Consider the following 17,500-nt stretch of genomic DNA (forward strand, 5'->3'; position numbering starts at 1 on the left):
CCGTTTTTCATAAATCTACACGCTGGAGAGCGTTTTCGAATTCCGCATTGGGGTGGACGAAAGCAAAAAGGAAGAAAAAAGTCTCCGTTTTCGAAAATATCCGGACGCGTGTAAACGGGGTCCCATGTCTGTGGTACGTTACCGTGGAAATCTTGACTGAACTCCATATTTTGCGATACCTGCAACGAGCAACCCGATCGTTTGTGATTGTTTACGACTTACTAAAAACAAAATGCCACAAACAAATCGAACATAAGTAGCTTTCTGATTATTTGATTACAGACGCTGAAATGGATAGACGATATTTATTGTTCATATCTTGCTGTTTTGCAGTTTGTAAGCCATTAGGCACCCCGTGAAGGAAGTCTCCAATGATAATAGCGCGCCATGTTGGAAATGTTGCAATCCAATAGTTTCCGAAATGAAATAGAAACAAAGAATATGGATAAAGGGGCTTAGTTTCTAAAGTAACTCACCATATATCTTTATGTATATCGTATTTAAAAAGAGGTAGAAAAGGCTTACGATCACTTATTCTGACTCGTAGAACAGTGTCAAGGTAAATTCTGAATGGCCTACCGAGCCGGTACAAAGTTCAAGTAAGCATTCGTGCTAAGTCACGCAAGGTTCTAATGTGACAAACAGAGCTTGATGATCATAGGTACCTTATGTTACAAGAATAGACTCTAATTAGAACCTCGCTAATACATCTGCGTATGTTGCTTGTCCTTGAGTCTCAAGTGAAAACCAGGCTCTGAACCCGATTCAAAATCTAAGTCCTAAGAAAGCACAAGCTAGGGATCCCGAAGATTCCCATCAAATATCATAAACGCCGCTCCTCCCCTGTCAAATCTTTGACAAATAACAAAGGGCCTCAGTTGTCCGAAGGCCCGATAACTTATCCAGTGGATAAGTCGCTATCCGAAGAATAGAGTATACTACACGTTAAGCGTTGACCAAGCCCGGTTTTCGTACACGTGTTTAGTTAGATATGCTTAGAGTGTGCATATTCACAGTCACGTGAACAAATACCGATCCTTCCTTTGAAGTACTTGGGAAAGGGGAATGTACTGACACATTCACACTTGGATATGCGATAGTGGAGTTGGTAGATTTTCAACAGGACTTTTAAAAGGTTGGGTCAAAGTAGGATGTTACATGTTGCTTCGGTGTGGGTCAGATCCCTTTTTAAAAGCGGGCACGAAAAGGAATGTTGTTGAAATAAGCTTCAGAGGTCTGCTGTGTGTCACAATGTTAGCGCATCATCGTCCTGTATTTTTCCTGACCATTTAATGTTGAACAGTGCATGGTGGTAATAATAACTGCCATGTCCCCCTTTCCCGGCACCTGGTTCCTATTTATTTATTTATTATTTGTTCTCTTTTGCATAACATGGTCAGCATTTTGTGGATCCATCAATCGACAATTCTCGCGCTTTAATTAAGAACGAAGCCATGAACATGTGTGGGCCCTACCACCCACGTATGCTATGAGAATGGTAAGCGTTATTTGGGTATGTTGTGGTTTAAAAACCAACATCAACGATCTGACATTTTAGTAAAACAGAACAAAGTAATCAACATATCCCCATGATAAAGAAAGGAAGTAATCAACATTTGTGAGCGGTTTAACATATGGTATGAATTGTAAGCGTTATTCAAATTCGCGTGTCTTGCCCTTTGTTGTCGTCCGTGTGCTTTAATTAAAAATTGACCTTTCAGTAAAACGAAACAGTCCCATATCTTCGCGATTTAAAAATCAAGCGATCAACATATGTAAGCGGCTTGACATGTGCTATGAATGGTAGTTGTTTATATTCGAGTACCATGTTGAAGTTTGTTGTCATGCGCAAAACATCATCCACCTGCCTCTTCAGTAAAAAAATCTTCATGATCCATCAAGATATTGAATTGAGTTAAGTAAAGTCGAATTTCGTTTACCGGAACCTCGGACCTTTATTAAGACGTGATATATGGCCCGTACGGCGCCGTGCGCGCTTCCATTGCAAAACTGTTGAGAAATAGAATCCCCTTATGAAGGCAGTGCATTAGCGCGAGAAGGGCCGCAAAAGCCGTACGGCCTTGTTAGGAACACGTACTGCTCTGTTTGATGCGATTTTAGGTGATTTCGTCGCTTGTAAAGATACAACTTATTTACAGCCAGAAAATCAAATACAAACAACGTATTAGATAAATTTCTTGTGCAACCTAGTAACTTTTTTTTGTCCAAACTTCATCTTCTGAGTACTTATAACTAGTTTAAAGAATCCAAGTGATAAAATGCTTTTTGACTGAGTTTAGAGATCGGGCGGGACAGGAAAATATTTGGCCTTCGGTCGTGGCGCACGTACCAAATATTTTCCCCGTCCGGCCCTCCCACTCAGTCAAAAAGTGCATAAGAATTCAATTTAAGAACCCAGAAATTGAACATATGTGAGCGAGACATATGGTAAAATGGTAAACGTTATTTGGCCGTGTTGTATCCCTCGCTTTAACAACGAACATCAACGACCTGACAATCAACTTATCTTAGAGCTTTAAACTCTCCGGCACGTAAAGTCGAATCCTGTTTACTCAAAGCTCAGACTTCACGACGCGATATCACGTAAGGGCAGTTTACGCCGGATCTGATTGTCACAGTTTAAATTGGACAAGCATAAGTTCACTACCGGATAAATTTTCGATTGTAATCATTCAACTGCATCGCTGAATTACGAACCATAAACCAGCATTATAGTCATCCAATTTATTACTTTTCTAATGAAGCTAACGAGTGAACTTAATAAAGTGAAGGGTTCTTCTTCTTTTCTGCATGACCAAATCACACCTAATTTAGTAACTTGTGAACAAACTGGCAAAAAGGTATCTAATTTAGTTGTCCTTTCATTAGGCTTGATCTGATGTTTACAATATGTCGGATGTTTTTCCAGGTTATATTTGTTCATAGTGACCGTTCATGTTATTGGTAATCGCTTGAAAAACAGTTGTATACTTTGGAACTTCCAGTTTGGCTGATGAATAACAACAGCTCATTACTCCAAAAAGTTAAAACAGGCCAACCCTTTGTGAAGGAAGTTGTACAACGCATGAAAGTTTGTATTGTTAGGTTCCAAGTATGAAATGCTGTTGGCTTTCTATTCTCAACTGGCTAATGGTTTCAGTGCTGTTGCTGGCTTTTCTTGAAAACAATACAGAGGCTCAACAAGGTGAGTTTTATTTGAACAGTCTTACACGAAAAAAAAAAAATCTGACTACATGCGGTACAGGCCAGTACACCTGGAGCCACTATTCGTTAATTTATGAAACTTCTCAAGTTATCTTGCATTTGAAATAAGCATGCTGATGTTGACGTGAGTGGCCAAATGGTAAAACATTTTGAACTATGGGACACAAATACGTAAAAAGCAGGTGGATACAAGCGGCTGAACTAGCGTGGAACGCATGGGCGCGCCAAACATTATTGATACGGCTGGCTAAACGAACAAAAGTTCGGCTATCAAACACGAGAACGAAAGTAATGTTTTAAGTTGTTTGATCGAATGTTTGATGGCCTTTCAAATTTTATCAAACACGATCAAACAGCACCAAACAAGGTGGCCAAGTGGTAAAATGTTTGGTCACCAAACAATAAACACTTAATGACTGGTCCCGAGGGAAACAGTTCATTTTGTTTCCCGAGAATCTCAATGTTTCCCCAAGGCACAGCCGAGGGAAACACTGAAATTCGAGGAAAACAAAGTGAACTGTTTCCATCGGGACGAGTCATTAAGCTATAGCGATATTTCTTGTTTACAAACATTTACGTCACAATTCTTTTGATATTCAAATTAGCCAACCACGGAACAAAAGAAGTCATTGCTTCAACAGCCAATTAGGTTCTGGTTGGCATATTAATAACAATAGATGACGTCACGAGAAACATCGCTATATAACAATGTTTGATGTTGTTTGGTCGCCAAACATTCTCTGTTTGGCCAGTCCCTTACCCTCTTTTGACTCTTTGCAGCGCAAGTGGCCGGGAAGTTAACCTGGGTTTCATTTAGCAAATAGAGAGCTTAATTAATTAAGCAACTACGCCATCGCCACAAAACAAACTGCTTTAATTAGTATGGGTAATCAAATGGTGACGAATGAAACTTAGGAATAATTTCACGCGCGTTTTATACTAAATCAAATAATTTCCCGATCCTTTTAGCCTCGGGAAATTATTTGATTTAGGACGATTATAACAAGTGGAATTATAGCAATACAACTTTGGAATTGTATTGCTATAATTCAATGGAACGATGGAATTATAGCAGTACAATTATACATGTAACACGTGGAATTTAGTTTCACTCGTAAAACGTTACCGTTCATAGTTCGCTGATGAAAGACAAAGATTACGAATATTCGCCAAGCTGTGAAGTGTCCGATCGCGCAAAGAAACGATGCCATGCAATAAACAACTGACTAACCTCACTTGCTCGGGACCCTCTCTCGTTTTTGTACTAGCCTGCACACTGGCTTTCCGTGCGTCGAATGGCGCGCGGTCAACAGCTGGGGAGTTGGAGCGAGCGGGGAAAAGGAGCTCCAATCCCCTCCCATGCAGCTGTTAACCGCGCGCCATTCGACGCATAGAGAGCCTGTGTGCAGTTGCTGCGCTAGGTCCGTACTGCCACTAGCCTTTCAAAAGTCCTTCGTCTCATGGGCCACCCCATGCAGATAGCGCGCAGACGAAGGTCGACCTCTCGCGACGATTGCTCATCTGCTTCGCGTCCGAAATATCACGCTTCGCTCGCCAAAACATTTTTTCCTGGGATTTTCCTGAGGTCGACTTGTGGCAAATCTATACTGCCACGATCTCGGTCCAATAGCGACTTTAAGATCTACGACGCGGTCGTCAACGTAAACGCTACAAAGCAACAATAATCGTGCTGCAGGTGCGGCACGCATTTTAGCGACTATTTTTCGGTTCTCTTCACAACAACGACGTGAAATCACCAAAATATTATCTTGAGGTTTAGACGACAACGCGAGTGTACAAATGTGAACCTATCGTTCACTATTTTTACTCTGAAACCGCTCGTGCCCAATTTAATTTAGGATATTTTGACAACATTGTCTGGCGTGAACGAGATAGACTAATCGCGAAAGACTCACGATATTGCAAAGTCATATTTTGAAGGGGCGTTTTCGTCGACGTCGTAGATCTTAAAGACCATATTATCCCCCAGAGCGGCCCTCGGTGCTCGGCCAGTAAGAGGTTAATATTTTTTTCTAAAAACTACCAATTGCACTCGCCCTAATTTTTTGTCAGGAGCCCATCTGGAGCCTACAACTCTACTGTGTTCGTGCAACGGCGTTTTCACAAGTAAGGTTATTTTTAGATTGAATTTCCCGCTAATTAGACTCCCACAGGAGCCCGATGACCAATTACAAGAAATTAAGCTGACGTCATAGGGTCACCGAACCGGAACTGCCTTTGTTTTTCGACCTAATTCGCGGGAAGGGCTAGTCTAAAAATAAACCTACTTGTGAAAACGCCGTTTTACAGACGCTGTATGGAAGTTGCACGCTCCAGATGGGCTCCTGTTTTTGTTCATCTTTGAAACGCTCATTTATTCCAAATTGCACTCGAAATTTTCCGATTTTCCATACGAAAACAACGGCTCTCCAGGCCCCGCTCGTGCATTTTACATTTTGATATACCTCTTTGCTGTTCTCGTTCTGACAACAACGAGAAATGACCAAATTGGAGGTTAATTGGATGACTCAAGCACCTGACGATGTTGTGTTACAAGTTGTGACGTCATTTTGATGTCAAGTTACCACGTGATGCCAATTTAAATAGGGGTGTATATGCCAAAGAGTATTCAGTATTGACATTTTTCTTTTTTTTTTTCAAATGAAACAATTTTTAGGAGTGGATTTTACTATAAACCGAAGTTAACGTTAAAAAACAACGACGTTTCGATCGTTCAACGGTATTCAAGTTGAATTATAACATTTTAACATGTTCTTATATATATCTTGCACATGTGCCTGCGTGTATTCAGTATCCATCATCTATAGTAGTTTCGAGTTCACCTGGAGTTTTCAAGTGCAGTTATCAAATAGTTTCAAACGGTGTCTGAGTATAGAGCGAGTTTCAATCGAATGTCGTTAAACCTAAACCAAAGTAATTACTTTGGCCAATCAAAAAGAACGGAGACAATCCAGTAAACCAATCAAACATCGAAGTAATCACACGTAACCGACACAAGGCGCGGGAAAATGTGCACGCGCGAGCCACAACTGGTTTTTGTTTTCACTTCTCATTGGTTGAAAAAGTGGCGCGAGAACTTTGAACCAATCACTGAGTGAAATAATGCAAAACCATAGCAATTCGCTAATTACTTTCGACACTCAATTGAAAACCGCTCTAGCAAGACAAGATATTAAGAGTTAGATATTGAAGTATTCTTGGATAGTCAGTCTACACATAGGCAGGAGCTCATCAAGAGGAGCCTTTATCTCATCTAATTCCTTGAGTCAACCCTTTCCCGAGTAAATTTATTTTTAGGAACAGGTTTTTCTCGCGAAAAGTATCATAATTCCCTTGACGCTGAGATAGCTCTGTTTTGATTGGCTTTTACCACAGTGGGCGTGCTGAATCTCCCAAGGGAGATTGGCTTTTACAACAGTGAGCGTGCTGAATCTCCCAAGGGAGGTGTTCTATAAATAAATCTACTCGGGAAAGGGTTGACTCCGAGGCCAAGAATGGGAGATAGAGGCTCCTCTTAATGAGCTCCTGACATAGGATAGCGGTTGTCAGAACAACGATACATTGCTAAATTTTGTCTCCAAACATCCACACCATTCATAACAATTCTAATCCTGGAATCATTATACACACTTTCCATGCCGAACGACATGCAGTAATCGCGAAATTATTACAAATAGAGCGATTTTCAATTGAGTGTCAAAAGTAATTAGCGAATTACTTTGGTTTTGCATTACTTCACTCAGTGATTAGTTCAAAGTTCTCGCTCCACTTTCTCAACCAATCAGAAGTGAAACCAAAACCAATCGTGGCTCGCGCGCGTACATTTTCCCGCGCTTTGTGTCAGCTACGTGTAATTACTTCGAGTTTTGATTGGTGTACTGGATTGTCTCCGTCCTTTTTGATTGGCCAAAGTATATACTTTGGTTTTGGTTTTACGACAATCATTTAAAAACTGCTCTAACGGGAAATAATATTTTAAGACAACGTTCTCGAAACCCGTGGTCTTTATCCTTGCGCGTAGGCTCCCTAACATATCAGTGAGGCGGTTGGCACTTTTTTCTTTTCAAACGGAATAACACAATTTTTCGTGTTTAGAGTGCCTAAAAACTTCTTCAGTTCCGGGGAAGGATTTTGCCCGATTCAACACCGTGAACTCTGTGTGAAATACAATTGTTAGAAAGGCTAGAGAGGAGGAGAGGGGGGAAGAAGAAAATCGTTGAGTTGCAGCTTAATTGATGTAGCCCATGTTGAAAGTCGTTGAGTTATTGCATCACTTTTTGTGATCTTCGGCTGTTAGTGATGTCCGCAAATTTCCTATTAGTAATTGGTTTGTGTAAAATTGCAATATTTGCACTAAGTGTCATTGACTTGTGCCATTGTTCGTAGATCGTTCTTGTCGAACCATCCACCTTCTTCCTGTACAGAGGGGCCAATACTTTCAAGGACACGTGTTTATGAATCTCACTGTGGGAAAAGGCGAATGCGAGCATTGGTGTCTCTTGGAAAACAAGTGTGTGTCTGTCAACATTGGTAGCGGAAAATCTCCAAGCAGCGTTATCTGTGAACTGAGTGATTCGGACCACTGTCAGCACCCTGAAGATCTCAAGCCAAGACGCGATTGGACATACAGAGGCACAAAGGTATGTCATGTTAAATTAAAACCGAAGTATTTTGGGCCAGATTTCACCCCTTTCCAACTTAACTTAAAGTTGTGTATTGCTTCTCGTCAAGAGAACCGTTATTTTCTCATGTTCTCATTTTATCACAGGCTAAATTTCATCATTATTTTCTCAGATTTTCTTTCACTTTACACATCAAGGTGCAGTCGTACGTGGGATGTGAAACTTACTAGGGTACTCACGAATATTGCACCAAAACTTCGAAATGACACATGGCTATACTGATAACGATTTGATCAATATCTTAATCTACTACTGTGATGGGAAACGGTGGGCTATATGCCAAAAGGAGGGAAAACGTACTACAAATACCTCGTTAATAATAAATTTTAGTCACCGTGCCTGGTGATCTGAAGTTGATATATTCAGTTATCTTGCCTCATCAGAATCCTTGCTGTTACAATCCATGCTTCAACAATGGAAAGTGTCTTCTGGGATACACTGAGGAGAACTATGCCTGTGAGTGTCCACGGGGATTTACAGGAGAAAACTGCGAAAAAGGTAAAGGCCGGAAAACGTCATCACTTTTTTTGTTGCTTTCCAAAGAACATAAAACGTTCAAGTGTGGCAGCTACTAAGTTAAAGAAGGAAAGAAAAGGCTCTGAGAAAGGAGAAATACATTTTAAAAATGGACGGTCATGTTTCGTTCAAAACCGGTTGTGTTCTCGCTTTTATCCGTATTGGAAATACCCGTCTCGGAGTTCGTTTTGTTCTGCGCCCTCATAGGCCAAGGTTCGTTAGAATCATCAACAGTCATATGAAATAGAATGGTCTTGCTTTCGCCATATTCAGAATCATTACACAGTTGATGATAGTTGATGATAGTGAACGAAGATCAAAGTGTATAATTCGATATTTTTTTCAAAGTTTTAAATTGTTAATTCAGTACCTGTGTCCTTTCTTGCTGTTTAGATGTCGATGAATGCAGCATTGGAATCCATGATTGCGATGAAAATGCAGTTTGTGCAAATACGGCTGGAAACTTCAACTGTACATGCAAGACAGGCTTTACTGGTGATGGACGATCATGTTCGGGTAAAATTAAAATCAGTAGTTTTGCTCGCTTTTATATCCGTACTGGCTCTATGACTAGTTCGTTTTGAATCGCGGTTTTTTAGCTTAAGGTTCGTCAGAAGCATCAACTCTCATAAGTGAAATTGGTCGTTTGTCCTATTCGTGGTCGATTGAGCCGTCGTTTAGGCGGCCATGATACTTTATTGATGATAGTGAATGATAATTTGTGTTGAAAGGCTCCGTTCGTGAAAGCTGGAACAAACATCAACAATCATCAGTTATCACGACGCCTAAACGGGGTTTGACTCCTGAATAGAAAACGCACGCACCGTTATAGGACAATGCATATAACAATTAACTCGTGCTTACAGTAGACCAAGTTTTCGCAGCGTGTGATTTAAGCTATTTCCTACTTTCTGGTCTGATAGACCCATGCATCTCAAAAGTGTATTGGAGGGGTTAATGGGTTATACTGTCAACTCAACGCTACTTGCTAGGACTTTTAAGTCCGTTTTAAACGTCGCATTTTACATGTGCCGAATTTAATGCAAATGAGAAAAATCTATTGTTTTCGCTCATTTGCATTAGAGTCGGCGCATGTAAAATGCGACGTTTAACGGGCCTTAGAAGCGAAAGCACAAGGAGATAAAGTGCCCCTAACCCCAAAGTATCTTTTTCGCTAAAATGAATCTTTGCATCTGTTCGAAACGCATTGAGGCCATTTTCTCCTTTTTCTAACAAATTCTGCCATTTTATAGGCTTCAAAACTTGCGAAAAACCAAGCATCTTTTGTTCACGACCGAGTCAGAAGGGGTGTGGGTCTATTCCTGATTTGACGTTACAATCTACTTTGCATGCATGTTTACAGAGTTAACGCAATGTAAATTAGTTTGTGAGGTCAAAACAGAAGTAGACCCACTCCCCTTCTGACTCGGTCGTGAACAGAAGATGATTGGTTTTTCGCAAGTTTTGAAGCCTATAAAATGGCAGGATTTGTTAGAAAAAGGAAAAAATGGCCGCAATGCGTTTCGAACAGGGCCGGGGCAAAGATTCATTTTAGCAAAAATAATATTTTGGGTTAGGTACACTTTAAGGTAAAATATATGATAATGGTGTTGCAATTGAAATCTGAAATCTGCGAAATATAATTCTCTCACGTCTTTAGGGCATGATTACATGATGAGTGTCAGCCAGGGCTGAAATTTCGCCCCGCCCACCGCGCTGAAATTTTGTTGCGATTAAAAGCTCATTTCAGCCCAGGTGCAAAACGCAAATTTCCATTGAAAATTTACTACTGAGATCAATCTCGTCCCCGGAGTCCGCTCTTCTTTTGGTCAGCACCAAGACCATGGACTCTGTAACCGTTGACAAACAATGTTATTTCAAATTCCTGAGCCCTGTCAAACGGCTGAAACATCCATGAAATAGCTATCCAAGCATGTCATTTTTTAACCCCAGGCTGAAAAAGGAACGTGAGCAAGCCCATCGACTGTGTTTTTGCATTTCAGTAAAGTTTCCGACGGAAATTTGCGTTTTGTGCCCGGGCTGAGGCAGCGTTTTACACAAACGCGGTTACGCCTATTGTCTTCACGACACCAATTGATACCGTTGCCGAAATTGGGTCGATTTGAAAACGCTGCCAAAAGTGGAGCGTTTTCAAAACGATAAGGTTTCATCTGTCGTGTAAACGGTCAAACCGCATAGATTTGAATACGGTTACTATTTTGGCGCAAAAATTGCATTGCTAGGTTAAAAAAATAATGAATCATTTGCACGCAGTGCAGCGTTTGCTCACTAGTACCATCACTTTGATTTCTGGTTTGACTTTGCTTTTTCAATTTTCATGCATGCTGTCCTTAAACTGAAAAGCACCATAGGTAGAAGCTATTTCAAATGTTAATGGTGGTTCTCTCCAGCAAAGTGATGAAGAAAAAAAAGGAGTCAACGTTTCTGGATTCGACCTGGAGGAACTCGTGTCTGGTGGGACAATCTTGTGAGAGAATTATGTCTCCCTCTCGTCTGTGATGAGTTCGGCATGATGTAAACATAACGAAAACGATTCTTTGTAAACCCATCCAACCTTCATCGATTTTGACGCGGTTTCGAAGTCGTAAAACAGTGCCGTGGTGTATTTGTCATTTAGTGGTTATCTTTTGTTTAAAATTATCTAAACACGGTAATTAGGGTTAGCGTTAAGGTTATTGTATAATTACTCAAGGTTTTACCTCGTTTAAAAGAAATTCAAACAATAGAAAAAAATACACCAAGTACCTACCCAATGCCGATGTGAAACCGCGTTCGAGGAAACGCTGCCTGAAACTCACCTTGTAATCTGGCCCCTAATTAGGCATTTATTTATACACAGAATTTAATATGTCGCTTAGAGCGGTTTTCAAATGATTGTCGTAAAACCAAAAGCGAAGTAATTACTTTAGCCAATCAAAAAGGACAGAGACAATCCAGTAAACCAATCAAAACTCGAAGTAATTACACGCAGCCGACACAAAACGCGGGAAAATGTGCACGCGCGTGCCACGACTGGTCTTGGTTTCACTTCTGATTGGTTGAAAAAGTGGCGCGAGAACTTTGAGTCAATCACTGAGTGAAGTAATGCAAAACCAAAGTAATTCGCTATTTACTTTCAACACTCAACTGAAAACCGTTAAGAGGTTTTTCTTGAACCCAAGTATCCATGTAGTTTTAGTATGCCGTTAAGTCCTTATAATTCTGAATACCTTGTTCCTTGTGTCTTTTTTTGCATTTTAGCCCCTATAACACCCCCGCAAACACATTGTTCATGCAATCAGTTTCCTTGTCGCAATGGCCGCTGCATCCCGCAAGTATGGTTCTGTGATGGGGACAACGATTGTGGGGATAAAAGCGACGAACCTTCAAATTGCTCTAGTAAGTTGCAAACGTTACATATTCTTGTGCCATCATATGGAAGTATGAATAAATGATCACTGCATTAATATCCCTACTTGAAACGAGCTTAAATTTGTCAACTTACATTGTATCTGCCAAATAGACCATTTTACAGGTGTAGCTAAGTCACCTGGCCTACTAATGGAATTGAGGACGCACTGGACTGACAAAATTTGTTTGACCGTTCGAAAAATCTCTACAAAATTTGTCTCTGCCAAATTTTCAATTTGTCAAACGTGGGCGCACTGAGACACAGCAAAATATTTGTTAACCACAAGTGTCAATCACACGAAAATAAACTCCATCGCTTGCGCTTTGTTCGCCGGAAAGGTTACATGAGATCTCAGGAGTCATGGGCTTATGGTGATCTTTAACAGCTTCGATCGAATATGTTCCCTCGGCATATTATTGCTTGTATTCTATTTTTTTTTCTTCTTTGAGTTCAACTCCAGCAGAGGCAGTTGCTACTTCTACTATGCCAGTGGAGGCTTCACCTTGTTCGACTGCAACTGGTTCTAGAGTACCACAACAGATTTGTCCGTAGAAGGCGGACTGAAATACTCCGACTAAAAATAGAAATCATATTTTCTTGATTGACGTTTTCCTTCAAATCATGGCATGTAAATTAACAAATCTGTCAGATTTCACGCCTGACCAAAATTTGTCCTGCTCCGAGGCAGGACAACGGCGTCTTTGAAGTTTGGTAAGCCTTGATAAAATTTGGTAGAACTAAAAATCACCGGGCGCACTTGTCTCAGGGAACTAGTGACAGATTTTTTCGCAAAATGAACAAAAATTTGCCCAGTGCGTCCGGGCCCTATGTCGCTTATCGTTATCTTAATTAGCATATTGCCGGAGGGAGTGTCAATAAAGTTTTATATTTGTGCCTAAAAGCTAAAAACTCAAACATTGAACAGATTTGAAGCAAGCTAAGGCCATCCCCTTACCGTCGAATGCGTTTCCTGATATTGGGTAGGTCGGTTCGGGCCTAACCTAAAAGATATCACAAGAAGTCTCGGAGTAGGAGGCCTGGTACTCAAGCATCATTGCTTTGGAGCCTGGAAACAACAAGACATGAACCCAAAATCAATATGGCGGAAAAGTCGGTGGATGTCATTCGACACCTTAAGACAGTGTAATTTCTGACGGTCGAATGACATGGGAACGAGTTATATTCTGATGGCACGACGTAGAGGACCGTAGGTGGCTTTGGGATAGGTTAGGACTATTTAGGAGTTTGGCGGGAGTTTTTTGTCATTCTACGTTTGTCAGTCGCTGATGCTTTCACTTTATGCTTAACTTTTGAACTGCGCTGTCTGCTTATTTTTCCTTGTGTATAGTAGTATACCCTTTTCCTCGGGGTCTGGTTTCCACATAATTTTGGCCACTTCTAAAGGGTGGTTTTTGGTGGTTTTTCGTATCTGACACGGCACTGTTGCTTAGTTTATCCCTACAGTAATGTAGTATATTTTGTCTATTTTCACGGGCGGTGTTATCTGATGTCCAGTTTGTAACCAATTCAGGTAAACGGAGGTCATTTTCTTAAGCAGACTGACTGACGTGCCCATAATAAACTATTTTCACATTGAAGTCTCGTGTTAGTGTAGTCAGAATCCCCGATTTTCACGCACGGGTACGGCTAGTGCCATTTTGAATTCATTAAATGGTCGTGTGATCGCGTCCTTCCCGTAAAAGCTACTCGTTTTCCCGGGGTAGGTCTAAGGATGACGTCAAAAGTTGATATTTACATATTTGGATGAACAAAATGCACAATATTCTGTAAAAGTGTTCCTGTTTTTGTTCCTGCCTTTTCTATGTTGTTACTACGCTCATTTTTCGGATTAAAAGAGCTATTTAAACTGAAAAATGGTTTAACTACGTAATTCCATTTTTTTTTAATACCAAAAATTTGGGTCGGTCGGACGACGGTAAACGAAAAAAAGAAGGGGATGGCCTAATAACGTTCATGGTACGCGACACTGACGGACTCCATCTACTAGTCGATAAAGAAAACTAAAAAATCTCACTTGGGGTTCTTACCAAAACGAAGGAAACACTTTCGAAATTGTGTCCAAACCTAAAAAAAAAACAACTTTTGAAAAAAAAAGTTTGTATTAGCGCAAATTCATTTAATTTCATATTATCATGTCTAGATAGCAGCAACAATATAGATAGTCGTATAAACATAACAACTTTCTTTAATTTTCCAGACATGTTTCGACGGTACATCCGTCATCTTCAGTGTTACATATTTTGAAATCGTCGTTGAATTTAAAGCGCGCGCGATCTTACAAACTTCGTTACATTGCGTTGTGAATATTGCGTATTAAATCAAAACAGAACAAAACAAAAATTTAAATGAGTGACGCTTAGTTCCTTACTGGGAGAGAGTCAGGTTAATGTGTTTCACCTGCTGGTTGAGATCGGGCTTCTCCCATTTTATATACATGGATTCCTTAAGCTTCACTTGGTACTTAGTGGCTGCAGAGTCCAGGATCTCGAAGCAATCCGGTGTGCAGGATGCCTTACAAAACTCTGAACTCTGCAGATGTTTAAAAACGTTCGAAGATCTGTCTGAAAGTAAGTGCTCGTGCACTCGTGTGGAGAAGTGTCGGCTGGTTTCACCAACATAACAAGCATTACAACTTGCACACGAAAATTTATAGACCACACGCGTGCGAAGCCCTACAGGGACAGCATCTTTCACATTAAAAAGATTCCTGACTTTGAAAGTAGTTAAGGCTAACCTTATATCAATAAGTTTACATAACCGATTAGCAAGTTTGCGTATACACCTCTGTGCCGTGACTGAGAAGTGCCCAACGTAAGGGATTTTAAAGAAAAACTTAGGTGTTTCCTGGGGCTCGATTCCTGAATGAGACTGTGTTTTCCCTCCCTTGACTGCTGTCTGAATATATTTAGAAATATATTTGTTGATAAGGTTTTCAGGGAAGAGATTCTTCCGCAGAATGACAGACAATTTTTGAAGATCAGTATGGAACCCCATCCAAGTGTTGTTTATCTTAAAAGTTCTATCAATCAAGGTTTTGATTAACCCCAATTTGTAGGTAAAGGGGCAAGTGGATCCCAGCCTGCTAGGATCTATGGTCTCCCTAAGATGCACAAACCACGAGCGCCAAATTCCACCCCACCATTTCGGCCCATAGTTTCCTCCATAGGCACCTACAACTACAGCTTGGCCAAATACTTAAGTAATCTACTCCAACCTCATATTCCATCCACATTCATTGCCTCAGATTCCTTCACTTTTGTGAAGGAAATCAATGAGCTATCTTTGCATGGTATGTTCATGGTGTCCTTCGATGTTGAAAGTCTCTTCACCAACATCCCTCTAGATGATTGTATTAACCTTGCCGTCAAGTATATAACTGAGGGTAACCCAGGTTTGAAACTTGGTAAACATGAGCTTAAAAGGTTGTTTGAGTTTGCTACCAAGGAAACTCACTTCCTGTTTAAGGGTAACTTCTATGACCAGGTGGATGGTGTAGCCATGGGGTCCCCCCTTGCCCCTGTTCTCGCCAATCTCTTTATGGGTCACCATGAGAATATATGGTTGGATCAATACGGGGATTCAGAGGTCTTATTCTATCGTCGCTACGTAGACGATACATTTTGCCTTTTCCGCTCTGAACGGGATGCAACCCTTTTCCTCAATTACATCAACAATCAACACCCCTATATACGCTTTACAATGGAACGGGAATCTGACCATGTTCTACCTTTCCTAGATGTTCTAATCAATAACACTGACCCGCACCAAAGTGTAACCACCGTTTACCGGAAAAAAACTTTCACAGGTTTGCTCACCAGTTATCTGAGTTTTTGCCCCTTTACCTACAAATTGGGGTTAATCAAAACCTTGATTGATAGAACTTTTAAGATAAACAACACTTGGATGGGGTTCCATACTGATCTTCAAAAATTGTCTGTCATTCTGCGGAGGAATCTCTTTCCTGAAAACCTTATCAACAAATATATTTCTAAATATATTCAGACAGCAGTCAAGGGAGGGAAAACACAGTCTCATTCAGGAATCGAGCCCCAGGAAACACCTAAGTTTTTCTTTAAAATCCCTTACGTTGGGCACTTCTCAGTCACGGCACAGAGGTGTATACGCAAACTTGCTAATCGGTTATGTAAACCTATTGATATAAGGTTAGTCTTCACTACTTTCAAAGTCAGGAATCTTTTTAATGTGAAAGATGCTGTCCCTGTAGGGCTTCGCACGCGTGTGGTCTATAAATTTTCGTGTGCAAGTTGTAATGCTTGTTATGTTGGTGAAACCAGCCGACACTTCTCCACACGAGTGCACGAGCACTTACTTTCAGACAGATCTTCGAACGTTTTTAAACATCTGCAGAGTTCAGAGTTTTGTAAGGCATCCTGCACACCGGATTGCTTCGAGATCCTGGACTCTGCAGCCACTAAGTACCAAGTGAAGCTTAAGGAATCCATGTATATAAAATGGGAGAAGCCCGATCTCAACCAGCAGGTGAAACACATTAACCTGACTCTCTCCCAGTAAGGAACTAAGCGTCACTCATTTAAATTTTTGTTTTGTTCTGTTTTGATTTAATACGCAATATTCACAACGCAATGTAACGAAGTTTGTAAGATCGCGCGCGCTTTAAATTCAACGGCGATTTCAAAATATGTAACACTGAAGATGACGGATGTACCGTCGAAACATGTCTGGAAAATTAAAGAAAGTTGTTATGTTTACACGACTATATTATCATGTCTATTTAATATTGTAAGGGTAATGCCATATTCTTTCTTAATCAAGATTGTACAGGCAAACTGAATAACTTCAAAAAATATCAAGACCTGCCAACACAGTCAGCCCAGAATGTTGAAATGTTCACCATTGATGGAAGTTTGTTTATTGCCTTCGCTCAGTATGATGACAGTAATCGTGATTACAAGGTGGGTTCTAGCATCTACAAACTAAACGAGTCGGCCGGAAATTTTATCCTTCACCAGACCATAGACACCATTGCGGCATGGGACATCGAATACTTTATGATCGCTGATAAACATTACATTGCTATCGCCAATCGTGAGCATGAAGGTATTTACAATCTGAATTCTTCCGTTTTCCAGTGGAATGGACACAGTTTCGAGCTTTGGCAGAACATTTCAACTTCGGGAGCAAGCAGTTTGAACTTCTTTAAAATACATTCGGAACTTTTCCTTGTAGTCACGAATTTTTTCGATGGAATTTCTAAAAGTATAAACTCATCCATCTACAAGTGGAAGGACAAGACGTTTGAGAAGTTTCAGGAAATAAGAACACACGACGTGGAGGCAAGTACAGTGTTAACAATAGACAACGAAACATTTATTGTTTTTGCAAACTGGTACGATTCGGATTCCTCCCATTCTTCAGACGTGATGAAATGGTCGGGGAAGAAATTTGTCGACCCGAAATTCCCTCAGATCTTTGACCATTCCGTCGTGGATCTCAAGTCCTTCACGATCAATGATTCTATATTCCTTGCATTTGCGACAATGTCTTCTGGAATTGTGATTTACAAGTGGGACGGTGAAAAGTTTGTTAATGTGAATGAAACTATTTCAAAACCACGTTACGTTTCGACCTTGCATACGTTTAC

The 17,500-nt window shown here is 40.5% G+C and overlaps 1 protein-coding gene and 1 pseudogene across 1 annotated transcript in view; one reads left to right on the plus strand and one right to left on the minus strand.

Moving 5' to 3' along the window:
• The window catches only part of LOC138057183 (uncharacterized), a 43,031-nt pseudogene that overhangs the window by 1,058 nt on the left and 24,473 nt on the right, over nt 1-17,500 (minus strand).
• Nucleotides 176-17,500, plus strand: part of LOC138057182 (uncharacterized) — a 20,284-nt gene continuing 2,959 nt past the window's right edge. The window contains exons 1-7 of the mRNA XM_068903246.1: nt 176-1,498; nt 3,106-3,205; nt 7,633-7,886; nt 8,312-8,426; nt 8,838-8,960; nt 11,706-11,843; nt 16,672-17,500. The exon at nt 16,672-17,500 is cut by the window's right edge and continues 2,959 nt beyond it. Of these exons, the coding sequence (XP_068759347.1) occupies nt 1,490-1,498; nt 3,106-3,205; nt 7,633-7,886; nt 8,312-8,426; nt 8,838-8,960; nt 11,706-11,843; nt 16,672-17,500 (1,568 nt within the window). The 5' untranslated portion in view covers nt 176-1,489. The remainder of the gene's footprint in view (nt 1,499-3,105; nt 3,206-7,632; nt 7,887-8,311; nt 8,427-8,837; nt 8,961-11,705; nt 11,844-16,671) is intronic.

Source organism: Montipora capricornis, chromosome 7, assembly GCF_036669925.1.
Source record: "Montipora capricornis isolate CH-2021 chromosome 7, ASM3666992v2, whole genome shotgun sequence".
In the NCBI taxonomy this organism is placed as follows: domain Eukaryota; kingdom Metazoa; phylum Cnidaria; class Anthozoa; order Scleractinia; family Acroporidae; genus Montipora; species Montipora capricornis.